At 44.7% G+C, this 20,835-nt stretch overlaps 1 protein-coding gene across 2 annotated transcripts in view; it reads left to right on the top strand.

The window, feature by feature from the left end:
* The window catches only part of ncor2 (nuclear receptor corepressor 2), a 109,439-nt gene that overhangs the window by 64,502 nt on the left and 24,102 nt on the right, over positions 1–20,835 (top strand). For both annotated transcript variants that reach the window (XM_088994563.1, XM_088994562.1), the window contains 10 exons: positions 61–233; positions 357–450; positions 2,369–2,547; positions 3,675–3,729; positions 3,821–3,919; positions 10,378–10,550; positions 11,807–11,967; positions 13,939–14,001; positions 20,208–20,350; positions 20,462–20,600. In XM_088994563.1, the coding sequence (XP_088850689.1) occupies positions 61–233; positions 357–450; positions 2,369–2,547; positions 3,675–3,729; positions 3,821–3,919; positions 10,378–10,550; positions 11,807–11,967; positions 13,939–14,001; positions 20,208–20,350; positions 20,462–20,600 (1,279 nt within the window). The remainder of the gene's footprint in view (positions 1–60; positions 234–356; positions 451–2,368; positions 2,548–3,674; positions 3,730–3,820; positions 3,920–10,377; positions 10,551–11,806; positions 11,968–13,938; positions 14,002–20,207; positions 20,351–20,461; positions 20,601–20,835) is intronic.

The raw sequence follows: 20,835 nt of genomic DNA, 5'->3' as shown, positions 1-20,835 counted from the left end.
TACGAGAATCGATTTGGTAAGTCAAAAATAAAATGCCTGCCTTTTTGTGTGGTACCACAGGAGCAAAAATTCTGCCAGCGTTACGACCAATTGATGGAAGCCTGGGAGAAGAAGGTTGAGCGCATTGAAAACAATCCTCGGCGCCGAGCGAAGGAAAGCAAGGTGCGGGAGTACTATGAGAAACAGTTCCCAGAGATTCGTAAACAGAGAGAGATGCAGGAAAGAATTCAGAGGTGAGCTTCACATTTTCAATCCCGGTGACTACAAGTAATTTATTTTCTTGATATTGATTATGCACAATTATTACTCTAAGAACTCCAACAGTGGAAGATATTTTGCCTTTTTTGATTTTGTAGCCGCGTTGGGCAGCGAGGCGGTGGATTGAGCTCTTCTGCAGCTCGCAGCGAACATGAAGTCTCTGAGATAATAGACGGAATATCAGAGCATGAGGTAATCTTTTCTGTCAAACATTGTGTCCTTCGCCTTACACTATAGTCACTATTTGAGAATCCAAGAAGCAATGGAGAGTCATCAGTAGGGAGCACTCGGACGCAGAATCACCTGGAAAGGCAGAAAAAAAATTAAATACAGGTAACATCCGATTTACGACCGGCGCAAGTTACGACCACCCGTACTTACGACCACGACCGGCAGACCTTTTTTTTTAATTCTACGGTTGCCACCGCTACAGCCAGCAACACGACAGAGACAGAGGTCTGTGCAGGATGATTTATTAAGCTACAACACAAAGCGATGGTCCAAAAAAGAGGACCAGGGAATAATCAAAAATAAAGAATACCAGAAACAACGAATGTGGGGGAGCAATGGGAAACTCGACAATGGCCAGAAGCAACTCGCACACGGTGGTGCAGAAACGGAACGATCCCGAAAGGATTACGGGATGTGTGTGGGGGGTGCTCGGATGAAGATATAGAAAGTCCTGGGTAATACAAAGTACAAATACAATTTTACACCGTCCCGTTTTCGTACCCGCTGCCCTGAAGAAGGAAATTGTTGCAAGTGGGGAGGCGTGGCCCCACCCCCAGCTGTCAATCCAAACATGATGTGTTTACACTTACGCCGAGGGGCAGCGGCTGCGATCGCCGCGACGCAAACGCCTCGTCGGTCTCACGGTCGGCACCGCCGCCTATTTGAGACAGGTGACCTCTTGTGGCTTCTTCGTAGCAGGGAGAGTGATTTTTGGACAGCTTGCATTCGTGGGAGGCCGTGCGTATTTGGGTCAGCAGAATGCGTGTGCGCCGACAGAGTGATAAAGATCGATAATGCGAAATATAAAACGATTAAAATGACACTAAAGGTTATAAGATTTAGAAATGAACTGGCAACATTTTGGTATATAATAGTATTCAATAGAAAACGTTGCTTAAAAAAGACAGATTGACATCGTATACTATCCTGTCATATAGGAGATGCCAGCACGTCTTAATTTGTTATGATCACGTGATCATCGCATCAGCCATTTTGAATGCTTTTCGATTTACAACCATTTGACTTACGACCGTTTTGTCGGAACGGAACCCGGTCGTAACTGGGATGTTACCTGTACTGAAAATGATTTTTTTTTCATAAATATAGTAAATACATGCACCCTCTATCTGTTTTCATCCCATATTACTCCAATTTGTTCATTCAGAAATCTGTACTACTTGGGTAATATCAGTGCGTTACTCAGAGATGAAAATCCACTAATTTTGCCGAAATTCTGAATTCTTCACATTTTCAGGAATAAAGTGAAAATTGCCTAAAATTAATCCGGGTATTAGTCGGCAACATTGAACGAACACGTTTGATTTCGTAGTTTTGCTTGTAGCAACACCCCTCGAGCGCAAAACACCCCTCAGCTCTTAATAGTCCGCTGCCGTCTGTTGTGGATGCCTCAACGCGAACTTGTATGCACGCGCACCTCTTTTGGTTTTAACCAACCAAACAACCCCCCGCCCAAGAATTTTCAGCAAAGTCCACTTTCATCTCTGTTTAGGTGTTTAGATGGACGTTTAATCGCCATGCCTGCAGGTGTAGAACCATTTTTCCCCTTCACTTTTATAGCTACTAGACTCTAGTCTGACTCTCTAGTAACTCGAGTCAGGGGTAAATGTGTGTGGAGTTCACTTTTGATGTGCAATGTCTCCAAAAGCTGAAATTCTGAGGAAGTTTAACTTCCTCTCCTGCCTCTGTAGTGCTTTAAAGCAGCCATAATCGTACTTCTGGTTCATGACAACCATATGCAGTCTTAGTTCCCTTCCCTTTTGAAAACGATCTGACTTATTCCTGAATGTTAATGTGTGCGTGTGTGTGTGCGTGTGTGTGTGCGTGTGTGTGTGCGTGCATGTGTCCGTGTAAACATCAGAACACAGAGAAGCAAATGCGACAGCTAGCAGTTATCCCACCAATGCTGTTTGATGCTGAGCAGCAACGTATCAAGTTCATCAACATGAATGGATTGATGGATGACCCCATGAAGGTGTACAAGGACCGTCAGGTCATGAACATGTGGAGCGAGCAAGAGAAAGACACTTTCAGAGAGAAGTAAGGTCAAATCTTCAGTAAAGTTGGGGTGGTAAATGGCATGCATTTGCATATTTATGTGGAATGCTTGACAGCATTGGATCGCATCGCATTCACACTCGTCAACTGATTATGGAGGTTGGTGTTAACTGCCAGCCATTGTATCAGGGGCAAAAAAGGTTTTGAGTGTCTTGCGCAATGATGCAGAACATTGTCCCTGAGGGACTTACCATCAAACCAATACCTGTGAGAGATGCCAATTGTTAACAAGATTAAACAAAATGAACACAATGTTTATCATGTAGATGATAAAGGGGCGGATAGTTGAAGGGGAGGAAGTGAATCTTCCCCTTTTTGTGATAAATAATTGATGACATTTGAAGCACAACCACATAATAACACTGTCTGAATGTCTCATAAAACATGCAACAGAGCTATTGCTCTATAGTGTATATATATTTATCAATCTATGGATGGTTGGATATATTGTATTTTTCCGCACCCAAAAGTCTTTTTTTTCTTCCAAAGAAGACCCTGCGCCTTATACGCAGGTGCGCCTTATATGTGACTATCGGGCCACAACAGGTCTCGCAACTTTCATCACTTTGCTGCTGTGAAATGTAAATTTCTCCACTGTGAGACTAATAAAGGCATATCCAATCCAATCCAATCCAATCCAACTACTGTCAGCAGCCACCGACTCCATTTCCCCCAGTGGAGGAAGGTGTGCATAACCCCAGCCTTTACAGTAGTGCCTTATAATGTGGTGTGCCTTATATTTGGAAAACTTTTATATATTCATATATATATTTCGAAAACTTACATCCATTGAAGGTGCGCCTTTTACTCCGGTGCGCCTTTTACTCCGGTGCGCCTTAAACACAGCAAAATACGGAAATGAAATTTGTGGTCTAAGCACTCCACTTCGCAAGAACAAATTATAGGGACTGAATGTTTTTCTTAATTTTAAGATTAAAAGTAGTCTGATTGCATTGAATGCCCATTGTACTCTCTTTCTGAAACATATCTCGCATTCAGTCATTTTTTTGGAGATATTCTCATACGTTTCTCGGCTTAGTCCTTTTTGTAAGTGATATTCGAAATATCTTCCGGTTAGACCTATTTTTTCCCGTGCTCTGCTTCCACAGATTCATCCAGCACCCGAAAAACTTTGGTCTGATTGCATCTTTTCTGGAAAGAAAGGTAGGGGTTTCATGTTGGCCTCTGTAGTGCAGTCTTCTCCACATGTAACATTTCCAGGAAAATCATATTTCTTTTTGCATTCATTTTTCAGACGGTGGCAGAATGCGTGCTCTTTTATTACTTGACCAAAAAGAATGAGAACTATAAGAACATAGTACGGAGAAACTACAGACGGCGAGGAAGAAGTCAGGTATTGTCGGCTTTCAAGATTTAAAGCAGCTAATCATGTCCTCTGGTGTCTTTAAATAACACATGCTCTCTCAATGATAATATTACTTTTAGTTTATTACAGTTCCGGAGGCAGTAGCAGTTATGTACTAGGCAAAATGCCGGAACCTCTTGATGAAACAAGTCAAACAGGAATAGGCTATGCTCACCTCTCCGATACTTTCCTTATGAATGATGCAATCATCCTGCTTTCTTTTTAAACATAACATTTTATGAGGAAACTTTGAGCAGAGCAGAACTTGTTCAAATGTGCTTAATTTGAGGGCGACACAAAGTGTCCGTTAATGAGAACCATTTATCACAGCTGTCAGTGTGTCTGGTATCAATACATAAACGGTCATACATAAAATATACAAGATATGTCAATATGTTATTGCCTTTGACTTCCAAACACGATAATATTAAGGGACCCCGTGACACGTCTGGCATTTAGAAGAGCTGTTGCTGATGATTTACTATAATTAATACACATTATGCAATAAGTAAAACGATGTGGATATTCTGTTCATTCAAGTTAATGAATGAATAGAGGCATTGCACACTTGTAGATGGAAGTGAGGTGTTATGTCACAGTTGATAATCAATCGTTTCTCGAATGTCTTTGCCTTTTATTAAAAACATAGTCATAGCTTCTCTGTGAATGGATGGGGGTGCATGCTCAAATTCTGGTCCTCTTGATATGGATACAACACTGTTGACACCCTCATCAAATTGGTTCACACATTGAAGATACTGTATTGAGATCATCATAAAATGAATGTGTTGCTTAGGCCGAAGGCAGCAATGTCAAATACACTATTAGCAGTTTGTGTCATTTGTGCAAAAAGAGTTGTCAGCCTGCATGTGTGTACTCATCTGAACTCTCACCCTAAAGCCCAGACAGCCATGGCACCTTTGAGGAAGTGGTACTGTTGGCTCAAAAACCAAGTTATACAGCAGAACAGTTTATTCTGCGGTTTCACAACTTTCGTATCCTGTTTTGTTTTGACTTTGCAGGTATTCTTTTTAGTTGCGTGAAATTCTGTGAAAGCAGATTACTTTGTGTTATATAAACAAGACGGGAGCAGTGTTGTTTAATCCAGGGGTCGGGAACCTATGGCTCGCGAGCCATATATGGCTCTTTTGATGATTGCATATGGCTCGCCGATAAAACTAAATACATATTGTGTTTTTTTTTTTTTTTTTCGCCGTTCATTTCCCGTTGGGGCTGCAGTTGGCGGAAAGCGCAATTTTGATTGGATGACACTGACCTAGAATGGCCGAAAGCGCCATGTTGATTGGATGACAGTGGCCGTCATGTTGAAATAGGTAAACGTGTAGCCGTTGAGGAATGAGCACACACGACTAAATGTGGAGACGTGTTTATTCCAACGGCTAACAAGTGGATCTGAACTGAACAGCAAAAGCAGTGTAATATATGTAACATGAACCGCCCCCTCCTCTGCCCCTGCTGGGTGAGATGCCTGGTCCTAGTGCCCGCCACACAGCCCCCCCCAGAACACCCAGAAGGAAGATCAAGGTGAAAATTTTGCAGAGGGCTTAACCAGCCTGCCCCAACGACTATGCAGTCCGTCTTTCGGTGGTGAAGGTGATTCGGGCTGGACCTCAGTGGGGGAACGACACTCAACCCTGGCATGCCGCGGTGAGGCTGGAGGTTTCGGAGGGCGTCCGCGACGTGGGGCCTGGGCAGGCGAAACGTCCTCGCCTGCAACTAAATGAGCCGGTTTGAGCCTGTCTATTGAAATGCCCTCCCTCCGCCCACCCATATCGAGCACAAAACTCTTTTCACCGTGTTCGAGCACTCTAAACGGGCCGTCGTACGGCGGTCGGAGGGGAGAGCGGTGGGCATCGTGACGCACAAAGACGAAACGGGCTGACCTAAGAGCAGACGGAACAAATATTTTGGGGACGCAGTGGTGAATTGGTGCTGGAGTCAGGGGCTCTGCTGGCAAAAGGGGGAATGAAGGTGCACCCGAAGCTTCAGGCAGAAATTCACCAGGAACGCGGAGTGGTTGACCGAGCACTAACTCTGCGGGGGCGGCGTTAAGGTCTTCTTTAGGGGCCGAACGTAACCCGAGCAGGACCCACGGAAGCTGGTCGACCAAGTTACCGTCCGACAGCGCGGCCCGTAGCGCGGCTTTCAGTGACCGGTGGAAGCGTTCGCACATCCCGTTAGCCTGCGGGTGGTAGGCCATAGTGCTGTGTACCTGCACACCCAAGGACTGCGCCATGGCCGACCAGAGCTCGGACACAAACTGGGGGCCTCTGTCCGAAGTGATATCGGATGGCGTGCCGAAACGTGCGACCCAGGACGACAGAAATGCGCGGGCAATATCTGCCGAGGTCATGGAGGACAGGGGGACTGCTTCCGGCCACCGAGTGGTTCGATCGACCATGGTGAGGAGATGTGTGCAACCCTGCGAAGGAGGGAGGGGCCCGACCAGATCCACATGGACGTGGTCAAATCTCCTGTCCGGAATTGGAAAAGTTTCCAGGTTTGCTCGGGTGTGCCTGTGGACTTTGGCGCGCTGACATGCCACGCATGCAGCTGCCCACTTCCTGACGTCCTTTCGTAACCCAGGCCAGACAAACTTGGCCCCAAGTAGTTTGACTGACGCCCGGACGCCAGGGTGTGAGAGGGAATGAATAGAATCAAAAATTCGCCGACGCCACTCCTGCGGAACCACGGGACGAGTGCGACCCGTAGACACATCGCAGAGGAGAGCGGGACCCCCTTCACACACTGCCACCTTCTCAAGTTTCAGGGCTGTGCCTGCTGCCTTGAGTTCGTGGATGTCCGGATCCTCAGATTGGGCGGTGGCCATCTCTGAAAAATCTACCCCGAGCTGGACTGGACACACAATCGCGCGTGACAAGCAATCGGCCACAGGGTTACATTTGCCGGCCACGTGCTGAATGTCTGTTGTGAATTCAGAAATGTCCGCCAAATGCCGTTGCTGTCGGGCCGACCACGGTTCAGTCACCTTTGACATGGCGAATGTGAGTGGTTTGTGATCCACATATGCGGTAAACCGGCGCCCCTCGAGGAGGAAACGAAAATGGCGCGTTGCAAGATAGAGTGCTAACAACTCTCTGTCGAAAACACTGTACTTGCGTTCGTTATCTTGCAGCTTCCGACTGAAAAATGCAAGGGGCTGCCATTCGTTCTCCACAAGCTGCTCAACCACCGCCCCTACGGCAACATCAGACGTGTCGGTAGTCAAAGCCACCTGTGCGGTTGAGATTGGGTGGACCAGAAGAGTTGCATCCGCAAGAGCTTCCTTGGCCCGTTGGAAGGATTGTGCTCGTTGCGGTGCCCACTCGACGGGGTCGTTAGCCTTCTTTTTTCTCAAGGCGCCGTAGAGGGGTTGTAGGAGGTCGGCTGCGTGAGGAAGAAACAGGTTGTAAAAATTGATCATGCCCAAAAACTCCTGCAGAGCCTTAACTGTGGCCGGGCGGGGGAAATCCACCACTGCTTGCACTTTGGCGGGTAAGGGGATGGCGCCCTGTGGAGAAATGCGATGCCCCAAGAAATCGATCTTGGACAGACCAAATTGGCACTTAACAGGGTTAACTATAAGGCCGTGCGAATCAAGGCGCTTGAAAACTTCGGTTAAGTGCGACAGGTGTTCCTCCGGTGAAGGGCTGGCCACAAGGATGTCGTCTAGATAGACAAATACAAAATCAAGACCTCGCAAGACTGAGTCCATCAGTCTCTGAAAGGTCTGTGCCGCCCCCTTCAGGCCAAAAGGCATACGGAGGAATTCAAAAAGGCCAAAAGGGGTTATTACTGCAGTTTTTGGCACATCTTCTGCCCGTACCGGAACCTGGTGATAACCGCGAACGAGGTCAACTTTGGAAAAGATCACGGCTCCGGCCAAACGTGCGGAAAAGTCCTGGATGTGCGGAATTGGGTAACGGTCATGTGTGGTTACATTATTAAGCCGACGAAAATCACCGCACGGCCGCCAAGAACCGTCACTTTTGGGGACCATGTGCAATGGTGAGGCCCACGGGCTGTTGGAACGCCTCACGATGCCCAAGCGCTCCATCGTCGCGAACTCCCCTTTCGCCATTGCCAATTTTGCCGCGTCGAGGCGACGAGCGCGGGCAAAAACTGGCGGGCCAACCGTGGGAATGAAATGCTCTACCCCGTGTTTAGTATCGGCATTGGAAAAGGCGGGTGTGGTTAACGACGGATAATCGGTCAGCTGGCATTCATAAACGTTACCCGATGTTAAATAATTTGCATGCGTTAACGCCCCGAGCCCTCCGGCCTCACACGGAAAAGTGGCGAAAGAGATGGCGTCAATCAAACGACGGTTGGCAATGTCCACAAGAAGTCCTTGAGCACATAAAAAATCGGCGCCAATTATGGGAACTGTGGTCGCGGCAACAATAAAGTTCCACTTGAATTCCCGTCCGTGGAAACGCACAGTCACCGAGCTGGAACCGAAGTTAGCGATGGGCGAGCCGTTAGCTGCGCACAAGGCAGGCCCGCATCCACCTGCCATCTTGTCCGCAGCGGTGGGCGTCAGCAGGCTTACTTGTGCCCCGCTGTCCACAAGGAAACGTCTTCCTGACGAGGAGTCCGTGACGAAAAGCAGCTCGCTTTCGTTGCTGGCGCCCACGGCTGCTACTGGGTGTCGGGCGTTGAAGATTCCCGTCGTCTCGTAGGAGCAGGGAGGTGCGCAGCGTCGAGCCTTGGCGCCAAACCGCTGATGGAAATAGCAGGTGGCTTTCCCGCGCCGCTTCTGCGATCCCACTGCGGCCACGACGGTCGGATCGATTTGCACGGCTAACCGCCGTATCGCCAGAAGCGCTCGATCTGCTTCTTCCGCCAAGCCACGATAGTCGCCGGTGGCTAGGCACGTCGAGTTAGCGAGCACGGCGCGCACTTCGGGTGGTAGCTGGCGAAGGAAAATGTGGGGGAAAAGGAATCCGCCATCATCCGAATTTAACAGCGACAGCATTTTGTCCATTAGATCCACTGCTGTTCCGTCGCTGAGTCCGGGAAGCGAAAGAAGTCTGTCTGCTCTCTCGGAGGCCGATAGCGTGAACCGCCGGAGCAGCAGTTGTTTGAGCGCGTCGTACTTCCCGCATCGTGGAGGCGCGCGCAGAAGTTGCATCATGCGATGCGTTGTCGGTTGGTCGAGGGACGCCATGACCATGTAATATTTTGGGTCATCTGTCGTGACGCCTCGTAGGTGGAAAAGTGCTTCCACATGCTGGAACCACGAAGCCGGGTCGCTGTGCCAGAACTCGGGCAACTTCGCGGCATAGGCGGCAGCTGCGAGTTTGGGCGCCGGTCGTGGCGACATGGCCGTAGAAGATACATCTTCGTCCGTTGCCATGAACATTTCCATCGTCGGGGTCACCAGTGTAGCCGTTGAGGAATGAGCACACACGACTAAATGTGGAGACGTGTTTATTCCAACGGATAACAAGTGGATCTGAACTGAACAGCAAAAGCAGTATAATATATGTAACATGAACCGCCCCCTCCTCTGCACCTGCTGGGTGAGATGCCTGGTCCTAGTGCCCGCCACAAACACCCCTTTAAATGAGCCCAACTTGTGCACTTCAGCGTGAATGCACTGGAGCATTAGAGGAGAGAAAATGTTCTGATTCTAATTTGCAATGAAACAATACCATCGATGAAACAGTCGAATGTCAGTGACATTTTAACAAGCCCCATGTTAACGTTAGCATCGACATACTTCTGCGAGAAGTAGATTGCAAATAGCAAGTGTGGAAGCTTATGAGCCGTGTTCAGGCTAGCTAGCAGTAACTTCGCCTCTGGACCGGCAAATTGAATTTCATTCCGATCGTTTTCCTGGATTTTTACCAAACACGAGGAACGGAAAACCATCCATGTTAACGGTGAGTACTATCACAAAGTTATTTTAAATAATACATTCTGATATTTTGTTGAAAAGTAGCTGCACGCGAGCGTTTGTATGTGCGCGCGCGCGTGCGTGTGGCTCTCGCTGAAAAACATTTCTAAATATTTTACTTTTATCGCTCTCTTAGTCAAAAAGGTTCCCGACCCCTGGTTTAATCGATCTGTTTGCCATTTGTTTCTGTTCAAAACAGTATATTTTAACTCTTTTTTTGTTTTCTAGCAGGCCAGTTTCAAAGTATCTCAACAGGAAAAATTGTATTGGAGGAGGAAAAAGACAACAGGGGAAAAAAATGTTAATTGAAATTGTTTAGAAACATGAAAATAAGGGTATTGATGAGTGATTCTTGCAAATTCCTTAGCTCAGAAGAGCAATTGCCATTTCATTAATGACAAATTCGTACGTAGAGGCTTAAAATGACAACTCTGGTGTTCATTCTTGTTAATTGACAACAGTAGATCATGCGGGTCAATGTTTGTAATAGGATGCCTTCATGTCCCTGTTCCATAATATGTAGCATGGCCAGCAACAGCAGCAGCAGCAACAACAACAGCAGCAACAACAACAACAACAGCAACAGCAACAAGTCAATCGAAACAGCCAAGAAGACAAAGAAAAGGAGGAGAAAGACAAGGAAGGAGAGAGGGAGGAGGATAAACCAGAGGCTGAAGACAAGGAAGATGGAATTAAGTAAGATCAACCACTTATTCATCAAACACAGCACTACGTTCACAATTGGAAGCAACAGATCATGTTGCTTCCATGCCTTGCTTTCTGTGTCAACCTGCCGAGTGAGTATACTGTAAAAGCAGGCTTGGTGAGTAACGGAATAAATATACTCGTTACGCAGTTAGGAGACAAAAAAAAAACAAGAATCAAAACATTAATTTAAAAAGGTTATTGTGTCTCAGGATTACAATTTCAATGCAGACTAAGAGGACATCAGCGTATTTATTCATTTAGGCACAACCAGTAGATACATTGTCTTCATTCATATACTGTATTCGGTACAAAGGCCCGCCCCGACTCTGCTCCCTCCGTCATTACGGAAACAGGTGTACAATCAGGAGGAGGCAGGGTATCAGGAAATGTCGTGGCTGCCAAAAACACGTGGCTAGTTTGTCAGCTACATCTATGTAAAAGAGGCAGTGGTGACCGCTATTCACTCGGACAAAGATGTTGAAGGACTGATTTATCTCAAACATATAAAGAAAAGTGTGAGCTGTTAGAGTCAAGCAGTGTCTTCTATGAAATGTAAATTTCTCCACTGCAAGACTAATAAAGGTAAATCCAATCCAATTAACAGCGTGTCAGCACAACATCAGTCCACCAAGAGGACCCCTCATCAATATCACATAACTGCTTTTGCAGATTTTGGAACTTGGTGCATAAAAAAGTTGACCCACAGTATTACGTGGCTTGGTTCATGTTGGAGAAATTTTAAGACTTTTAAGTGCATCTTTGGGTAGTGAGTACGGTAATTTGCATTTTGCCTGGAGTGATGCCCAAAAGGTACCTAAAAGGTGGAGGGACACCCTGTAGTGTGACCAAATGCTCGATTTCTGAAAGAAACAGCCACTAAAACAATACAGATGTCAAATACCACTCATTTATGTTTTGCTATGCTGGGTTCCACTGAATTCAAATTCAGTAGAAATGTTTGTGTTACATAAATTGTTTCCCATCCTCAAACTAAATTAAATATTCATTGAGTGAACCACAATCACAAAATGCAACTTTTGAAAGAAGGTTTTCAATATTAGGGAGGTAAAAAATTGCCCAGACTGACACGGCTTTTGTGTGAAAAGGTCATTGCCCCCTGAACCTAAAAACTGGTTTTCCTCAGAGGGAATAAGCGTAGTAGTTTCTTTTTCCTATTTTACATACTGGATGAAAATGTGTTTATAAATATTGCTTGAAAACGTGATGTGATTTCTGAATTTCAGAGATGAAACTTCTGGGGAAGATGCAGAGGACAAAGAGCCTGCCGTGGCTGTCAAGGGTCGACGAACAGCTAACAGCCAGGGGCGGCGCAAGGGCCGCATCACCCGCTCAATGACCAGTGAGGTGGAGGAGACGACCACACCACCTGTCAACAATGAGCTCGGTCAGTCTTAATGGTTGAACATCAAATCAGTCTCAAATCAGGCTCACCTTTGAACTTTAAACTGGAAATTCACAGCTTAAGACCCCCCATGGACAACAATTAATGCAAACTGGTCAACTTCAATAAATTAATGTACAGTCGTCAATTGAGCCACTGAGAACTTGATTCAACTAAATGTTCAGTGGCAGGCATTGAACACGATGACAGAAATCTTTTCAGCGGCTCAGTTGTGCTCCAAAAAATGATCTTGGCATTCGACTCAGGATGAGTCCGACTTGATCTTGGCTTTACTCCCTGGTGCTTTCTACTATCTTTGTGACTGCTTTATTTTATTTATGGGATAGTTGTCCATTTTAAGCGCTTTGTTACAGCTTAAGCTGTTCTTAAAGCGCTATATAAATCAATATGTATTGTATTGTATTTAATGTCCCATACCACCAGAGTGCACTGCTGGCCCTTTAGTCCTCTTTCCACTCAACAGTTATTTAAGTGCCACTTCGGCCAGTACTAACATTGTCAGTTGGTTGTACTCACCGCATCAATACTGCCATCGGTGATACATTTTTAAACCTATCAGCTCTTATTTGTGTAGTATATTTTGCACGATGCAATTGCTCTCTCTAAGTTTAGGCTTGTGGAATTCCCCAGTGAGTTAAAGGGCAACCGACGTCACTTTTTTGTTTTTTAACTGACATCAGAAAAACGTTTTATAGCATCTAAAATACCCAAAACATGCATATGATATTTTTAGTCAAATGCCAAACACCAATAAAAATGACTTAAAGTGTCCAAAATCTGCAAAAAATTGAGCTGCGAATTGGGCATTTTCAGAAGCTCCCGCCCCCAGTTCGTGACGTCACGCCAAGACGTCTTGCATTGCTGGAGAATAAAAACAATGGCTTCAGATTCGGATAATATGCTTTCTTGTTACACATCCAGTTATGAATATGATTCAAATAGTTCTGAAGAGGAAAGCATACATGTTTGCCATCGATTAAAGAAGTCCTTCCATGTCATTTTGAGGCATCTGGACTGCAATGTAACGTCCCACAAAAGAGGCAGAAAAATGGTGACCAGCTCCTGTGAGGAATGAATCAGCTCGTTTCCACAGGCTGATACATTCCTTGCATGGAGCTTGGACTCCCTCTGCTGGTGGCTTTTGGGTGTAACACAAGGGTTTTAAAAAAACAGTACAGCAAAATACATTGACATGATGGAAAGACGCTACAATGCGTCTTTTTTACGGTCAGGAGGCGGTCCTTTTCTGACGTCACGTGAGGACTCGTCACCAACTCAAAAACAAGACTTCCTGAATGTTCAGCGCGAGTATTAAAACATAAAATAGAGCTATATGCGGTGGAATCTTGTTAAAATACGCCCAGTAGAAGTCATTTGAAGCCATTTTACAAATTATGGACACAACTTGTCCGGAGACGTCGGTTGTCCTTTAAGTCACAGGGACTTCGAACAACCTCCCATTTTTATTTTCCTCGTGCTCAGAGCAGTTTTGGCTGGCTGTTTTGTCCTTCAAAGATTCATATGGAGGACTTCAATATACAAGATGCAACTTTTCATGTGTTGGGAAGGCCCAGGGCTACTCTGGCTACTAACCTGCACACAGAGGGGAAAAGGCAGCTGTTGTCTGTAATCATTAACTGAGTTCTACCCTTCGAATTCCTCCTTCCTGCATCTAAAACAAACAGTATCTTGAGACCTAGGCAACAGTGCCTTTTTAGCAAGCAGCAAAAAACCCCTGCCCCCACATATTGTTTTTTTTCTTCTGAAATGTTTTTTTCTTTCCTTTCCTCTTGTCAGTCACTCCCTAACTGACTTTGTCACTTGCAACTGCCCACTCCCCCTACTTCTTCTTACTTGTGTGTGTGTGTGTGTGTGTGTGTGTGTGTGTGTGTGTGTGTGTGTGCGCGCGCGCGTGCGTGCGCGCGTGTGTGTGTATGCATGCATGCGTGACAGCCAATCTAGAGATGAATGAGAGTTCCCGCTGGACCGAAGAAGAGATGGAAACTGCCAAAAAAGGTAACACAAAACAAACCTTTCTTTTCAACGTGACTTGGTTTGCAACAATCATGTTCATTGTCGAGATGCCACGCATAGCTTTAAAAGCAAACCAGACAAATGATGTGGGTGTGTCCCCCCCACTTTTTTATGTGAGGCAGCAATTGCCTCATGCTTCGAAGTTGTGGTTGTGTGTGTCAAGTGTGGACTGTGACTGCCACTCTTTCGAGCAATTTCCTTTCTCTGGGTCAAGGCAGCCTGTCTTATCATGGTGGCTGTAAAGGCTGGCTAACCTTTGCAGAATTGCTGCAGTCATTAACCTGCCTTTATTATCTGTGACAGAAGATTACCTAGCAGCCCATGGCTCATTCACAGAGGTCTCTGATACTATGCTCACTGTCTTCCCTTGTGCCATGCGCGATTGTGCGTCTTGTGCAAAGTGCATGAGCCTCCTTAAAATGCTTTCTAATTTTACATTGTTAGAAATAGATTCCCCATAGATCAGTAATAGTACCAGTATTTTAATCTAAACATAAATTTTTAAATGGGTAATCTGTGTATATAATGTATAATGATGATATCGGCCAGATGTGTGGCTTTGTGTGATTTCAAATTTTCTTTCCAAGAAATTAAATACATCTTTTAATGATAGTAAAAATCTTGCCATTATCTCCTGTCAAATATGACCACAAAGCCGTCTTGGCTACAGGTGTCTAAGCAATCGGGTTGTTTATTTTTACATAATTTGCCTCTTAAGGGTTATTTTTCAATATCTGGCACTGCCTGTCTTGAACACAGGACTGTCGAGTAATCCTACTTAATGTCTTCAATTCCATTCTCCTGCAGTGGGATTAGCGGGGTGTTCCATCCCAAAGGATTAGCCTGGCAGTTCAGTAGATGCAGGGCTTCTATCAGGTGCTTATGAAACCATTGAGCACCAGTGATCGCACCCAGAGCGTAAGAACTAGTCTGCACATTTTTCTGAAATTCCAACAAACCTTCTCCCGATGAAAAGCAGCTCACCCTCCCTAAATAGAGGAGAGGAGATGTCCAATTTCTTTAACTACAACCACTCACCCCCTAGCCCAGGGGTGGGCAAGCTTTTTGACTCGCGGGCCGCAATGGGTTCTAAAATTCAGCATTTGGAGGGAGTGTTTGGGCCGGAAATACTAAACCTAAAGCATTAAAGGACAACCGACGCCTCCGGACAAGTTATGTCCATAATTTGTAAAATCACTTCAAATGACTTCGACTGAGCATATTTGACAAAGATTCCACAGCATGTAGCTATAGTTCACATTTTTAGACTCCCGCTGAATATTCATTGGATTGGATTGGATTGGATTTGCCTTTATTAGTCTCACAGTGGAGAAATTTACATTTCACAGCAGCAAAGTGATGAAAGGAATGAAAGTAGAAAAACAAAATACATGAGCTGCTGGAAAGGCAGCCACTCTCGGGGCGCCGTCTTGAAGTCAAAAGAACAAAAAAAACTAAATAACAAATAATATGACAGCATAGAGACAATATGACAAAACAAAGACACAGAGAGACATTCATTCTTCAGGACTTGCTGTACCCTCTTTGTGATGACATGAAGCAGTTCTAGATGAAAGAGGAGAGGATCAAAGGATCATGACGTCTTGTTTTCGAGTAGATGACGATCCCCATGTGACGTCACGTTTGGACCGCCCCTGAGCGAGAAAGCGACACACAATGCAGTTTGCGGTACTTTGTTTGGTCAGAAAACTTCGTGTTGATCCATGTTGATGGCGAAATTAGAAGGAAAACACATAAATAACGCCATGGTGAATCGTTGTGTGTTGCACCAAGACAACTATTTGATATTCGCTGACACAAATTCCCAGCTGACAAATCAGCCCATTTCCAACGGAGCTTGGGCGCCATCTTCTGCATTTTCTGGGTGCTACATTGCTGTCATTGACGGCTCGAATTGATATGGGAGGACTCCTTTCATCAATTGCAAACATTTATGCTTTCCTCTTCAGAACTATTTGAATCATATTCATAACTGGATGAGTAACAAGAAAGCATCTTCTCCGAATCTGAAGCCATTGCTTTGATTCTCGAGCAAGGCCAGACGTCTTGGCGTGACGTCAAGAACAAGGGGGCGGGACCTTCGAGAACTGGCCATTTCCGGATTCATTTTGAAGTCATTTTTATTGGTGTTTTTCATTTGACTAAAAAATATCAGCCTGCGTGTTTTGGGTATTTTAGATGCTATAAAACGTTTTTCTGATGTCAGTAGAAAACCAAAAAAAAAATGGTACCGGTTGTCCTTTAAATGTAGTGTGTACAAACCTCATAGCACAGTAAGAACACTACAACCCAATTTATTAACTGTCTTTCAAATGTGAAAAATATCCCTGATCAGTTAATAAATTTGTCTCAAGGAATATGCAAGATATGGCGTTTACATACTATTTCACATATACTGGGAGGAGGAAATGGAAATAGATATGTGATTTATCAAGATTGCATCTGTTTTTAATAAGTTTCAATCGAAGGTGCAAAGTTAAAGAAATGAACATTTATTGAAAAATGGAATCACTTTCAACATTCAAAACATATTATTACACAACAAATATTCAAGCTCAATAATACCTACTTGTGTTAAATTCCGCAAAATCATGGATGGATTGTCCTGACCGCACACTCTACAAACTCGCCACGGACGCCCTCGCCTTCAAGCACAAACAGTACACGTGTACCGTTGCCAAGCACACAGACATAGGCTTCTTGCAGTTGAAATTTGCATACTCGGCACGGCAGCCAATCAGAAGCCTGCTTCTTTCTTCCGGACTTTCGCAAGCGTTATACGGTCGTGCATTTGCAAATCATTTTCCAAAATAGATGTACAGAACCTCAGCCCAGAAGAAAGATTCAAAAGAAGCTAACAACATATGTGACGCTACAAATGTAAATTTACATTAAACAGTGACTGTAAAGTGTACTTGAGAGTTATGAAAGGGGCTTAGTGGCTTGTAGCAAGCAATGCAAACATTGCATTGTGCACCATGATGACAAATGACTACTGCAGCAAAATCTACAGCCATGGACATTTGCTGTAAATTAAGCAAGGTAGCATTTGTGGTAGGTACATCCTTAATTAAAAAAAACGTTATACTTTGTGACAATGTTTTTTTTTTATGTGATTAGTCGTCTTATTGTGTTTCAAGTTTTGAAAAATGGGGCAGGCAACTTTTCAGAGTTGTCTGCCCTGTTGTCCGCTAACTTTTTGTCATGAGTTTCAGACACTGTTTTTACTATAATTTGGACAAGTTCTAACTTTTTGTCATGAGTTGCAGACACTGTTTTTACTATAATTTGGACAAATTCGGCGGGCCGGATTAAAAAGCCTAATATGTATATTGGCCCTATGTTGTAAAGTATGTGGCCCGCGGGCCGTACTTTGCCCATGTCTGCCCTAGCCCCATCCAGTGTTCTCCAGTGATACCAATGTGCTCACTGAGGTCATTTGATCCCCCCCCCCTGCTTTTCAGGATAATATTGCAAAATGACTTTATTCCTGCTCAAAGATCCGTAGTTCAGAAAAAAAGTTGGCTGCTTTTTAAATCCACCAGCTAGCTCAATCTATTTGTGTGAAACACTGTGTTGGATGTCTTGTAAAGGCTGTACCACTTGAATCATGATCCAAGTTTTGTGTTTGCAAGTGTACATTTCTTGGCTTGCATTCAAGAAGGTGCAGTCATCTGTAAGGCTTTGTCAGAGTGTAGGCAGGCACCTGTTTAAAAGCCTCTGCTCCATTTACTGCAAGAACCCACGTAAAGGAGCTGAAAGTCGCATATCATCTTTCTTTTCCAATGTTGCTCGGACTTTGTTTCTCTCCCTGTCCACTGTTCGGTTTGGGAGATGGCAACAGCCCAAGTTGGCAAGAGGTGTCGAAGATTTGGCAAGTGAGCACCCCTGCCCCCACACGCTCCCTTCTCCCCACTTGCCCTCCCTCCTTACTCTGTTTTATTATAGACTGGAGAGGTCAAATTCAAGATGAAAAGCAGGTCAGTCAGTAAAAATGTGAAAGCCTTTATGCTTTCTCATGGTATCAACATCAACTCTGTTCCCCCCTCCATCTTTCGCTTTTTGCTTACCCTCCACTTCTTTATTCTCGACAATCTCCATTCTCTCTCTCTCTCTCTCTCTCTCTCTCTCTCTCTCTCTCTCTCTCTCTCTCTCTCTCTCTCTCTCTCTCTCTCTCGTTCTCCTTCCCTCCCCAACCCTCTACCACTCTCCTCTCTCTGTGTTTACACTTGGACTGTTTCTGTCTGTGTGTTAAAGTATTAACAGGAGAGAGAGCGAGAGGGCTTGATTTTGTGTGTACTCATGCATTTGTGTGTGCGTTGGCCGATGGTGCCTGCTGGCAAAGTGAGTTAGGGGGAGGGATAGGCTGACAGTGAGAGGGAGGGGAAAGAGAGATATAGAGGAAAGATCAGTTGAGAGAGAGAGTGAACTAGAGAGAGAGAGAAGTAGAGAGTGACCAAAAAATAGAGAGTGAGCGAGCAGAGGCAGCCTCATCGTGCGACTTTCCTGTAGAAGTCTTCGACGACCGCCATTGAAGAGAGCCTCAACAGAAGAACAAAACTGCCATTACCGAAGCATACGGAATAGCAGAGAGATGGGGAGAAACAAAGAGCATGTGCTGTTTTGGAGCATGTCAACCTGACCCCAGCTCAAGTATCAAGCCAGCTGGAAGTAAAAGTGGAGAGATTGAGCTGTTTTCATCTGTGCTCTGGATTTGGAAGCTCAGTGCTGAAGAGAATTCCAAGCTCTGCCTCCACAGATCAGACAGTCTGGTCGTGTGATCCAGAAGGGCCACAAGAAAACGGCTGGTGTTGCAGGCATGTGACACAGTGACAACCACGTTCTGGCTACACCAGCTATTGATTGGCCTTCTCTGGGTGGTTCTTAAGGCCTTTCGGGGTCTTGATTGGATGTGAGGCAACCACCTGCTTCAGTTTCGCTGCTGCTGATTCGATGTTTGATCCACGTGTCTCCCTTGCCTCTGAGGGTTGGAGTCAACTGCAACTACTTGGGAATGCGATTTGTACACTCTGATAAAAAGATTAATCTAGGTATTGATATATTTTTTTTTCAGTCTAAGTAATTTCTTTAAACTTTGAATTTATGGAATGATTTTAGGTTACCTAAATGATGACTGACTTCATTAAAAGTGTTACTAGTTGTCTTCCTGTCTTTTGGAAGGAGAACATACAGTATAGACCGGCTTTTCTGTTCCTCTTGCTGATATCGCAATATCTTCAGTCATGATTTTACCACTGAAAGCTCAACAGGCTGCAGACATTTTTACTATGTCATATTTTCTTACACTTAAGTGTTCTTGTGTTGCACTACCGTGCATGTAGTAGACTTCTCTTTAAATCACTGGATGACGGATATATATGTTAAAGATGCATTGTAACTGGGTGTGCATTGCATGAGATTTATTTTTTTAAGTATGAAAATCACCCCAATATCAAAGAGTGTCTTCTTCGCGGCTTCATGCTTGTTCTCAGAGAGAGTACCCTGCCAGGACCTGTCATGCTGTCACAGGAAACGAGTGGGTGGTGTAGGTTAAGCCTCTTAGAGCACACAGTGAGGGAGAACCACCACAGTGAAGCCAACACTATCTGTCTTTGGCCCTTTCTTTCACAAACATGGCGACCGCTCCCTAAAACAATTCCTTGGACACATGTCATATATGAATTTCATGACCGCTTTTTCAGTCCTTCTCCTGTCTTGCGGGTGGACGGCAACTCTGAAAGTTGAAAGGCACAATCATGTGGTTGACTGAGTAAAGGACTAGGGTTACTTGGAACTGGGTCACATCAAAGTTAGTCAGACTATAACACAGTGTGACCTCAGAGTCAGTGAAGTCATTGACATAGAGAGTGGTTGAGCTGGCATAGTTCTACTCTCCTTATAATTTCTGTGGTTTTGCCAATGCTCTGCTTATCCATGGTCTCTGATGAATCAGGTCGTAGTTGTCACTTTGGTTGAGAAAGGACACTTATTAGGAAACATTTATTGCGGGTAATTAATTATCATTTAACAGACTTTTCTTTCACGTCTTAACCAAACATGCATTCAAATTTTTACAAGGCTATTCTTAACATATTTTTTAAACTGCAGTAAGGTTCAGTGACAAGAATGTTGCCCTGACTTTAAACTTGACTTGGTCATTGTTGCAGGTCTTCTTCAGTATGGTAGGAACTGGTCTGCCATTGCCAAGATGGTGGGATCAAAAACGGTGTCACAGTGTAAGAATTTCTATTTCAACTACAAGAAGAGGCAAAAACTGGATGAGATTTTGCAGCAACATAAAATGAAATCGGTAAGCAAAAAAAAAAGCTTTGACTGGCAGATATTTACTCATTGAGATCACAAAGTTTTGACCGATTGGGTGTTTTTGAAATAGATTTTTGTGTGTTCAATGTTAACATAGGAGAAGGAGCGAAAGGCTCGCCGCAGGGGTAAAACCCTTCAAAATGAAGAGACGACTGCCCAATTCACTGCAGAGGAAGAAGAGTTGGAAGGCTCAGGGGCGAGTGGCAATGAAGAGGAGGCACCTGAAGATGGAGAAGGTAGTCTGATTTGAGAGTCAAGATATATTAGCAATGTGGCACCATTTCACAAAAATTCTCAAGGTTCTTCTCTACTCTTTTGTTTCATCTTCTATTCGGGTAGCCCCTGTTGCGATTGGCTGATATTTTTTCAGTTAAGCATATCCACCTATGATACTTCAAATGTTGATACTTGACCTTCACACTTGACTTAACAAATAGAAGATTGTTTGTGAGAAGAGCAATTAGGGCAGGA

Source organism: Hippocampus bargibanti, linkage group LG04, assembly GCF_051943395.1.
Source record: "Hippocampus bargibanti isolate YZ-2025 linkage group LG04, ASM5194339v1, whole genome shotgun sequence".
NCBI classification, from domain to species: domain Eukaryota; kingdom Metazoa; phylum Chordata; class Actinopteri; order Syngnathiformes; family Syngnathidae; genus Hippocampus; species Hippocampus bargibanti.
This window is presented reverse-complemented; position numbering and strand designations above follow the sequence as displayed.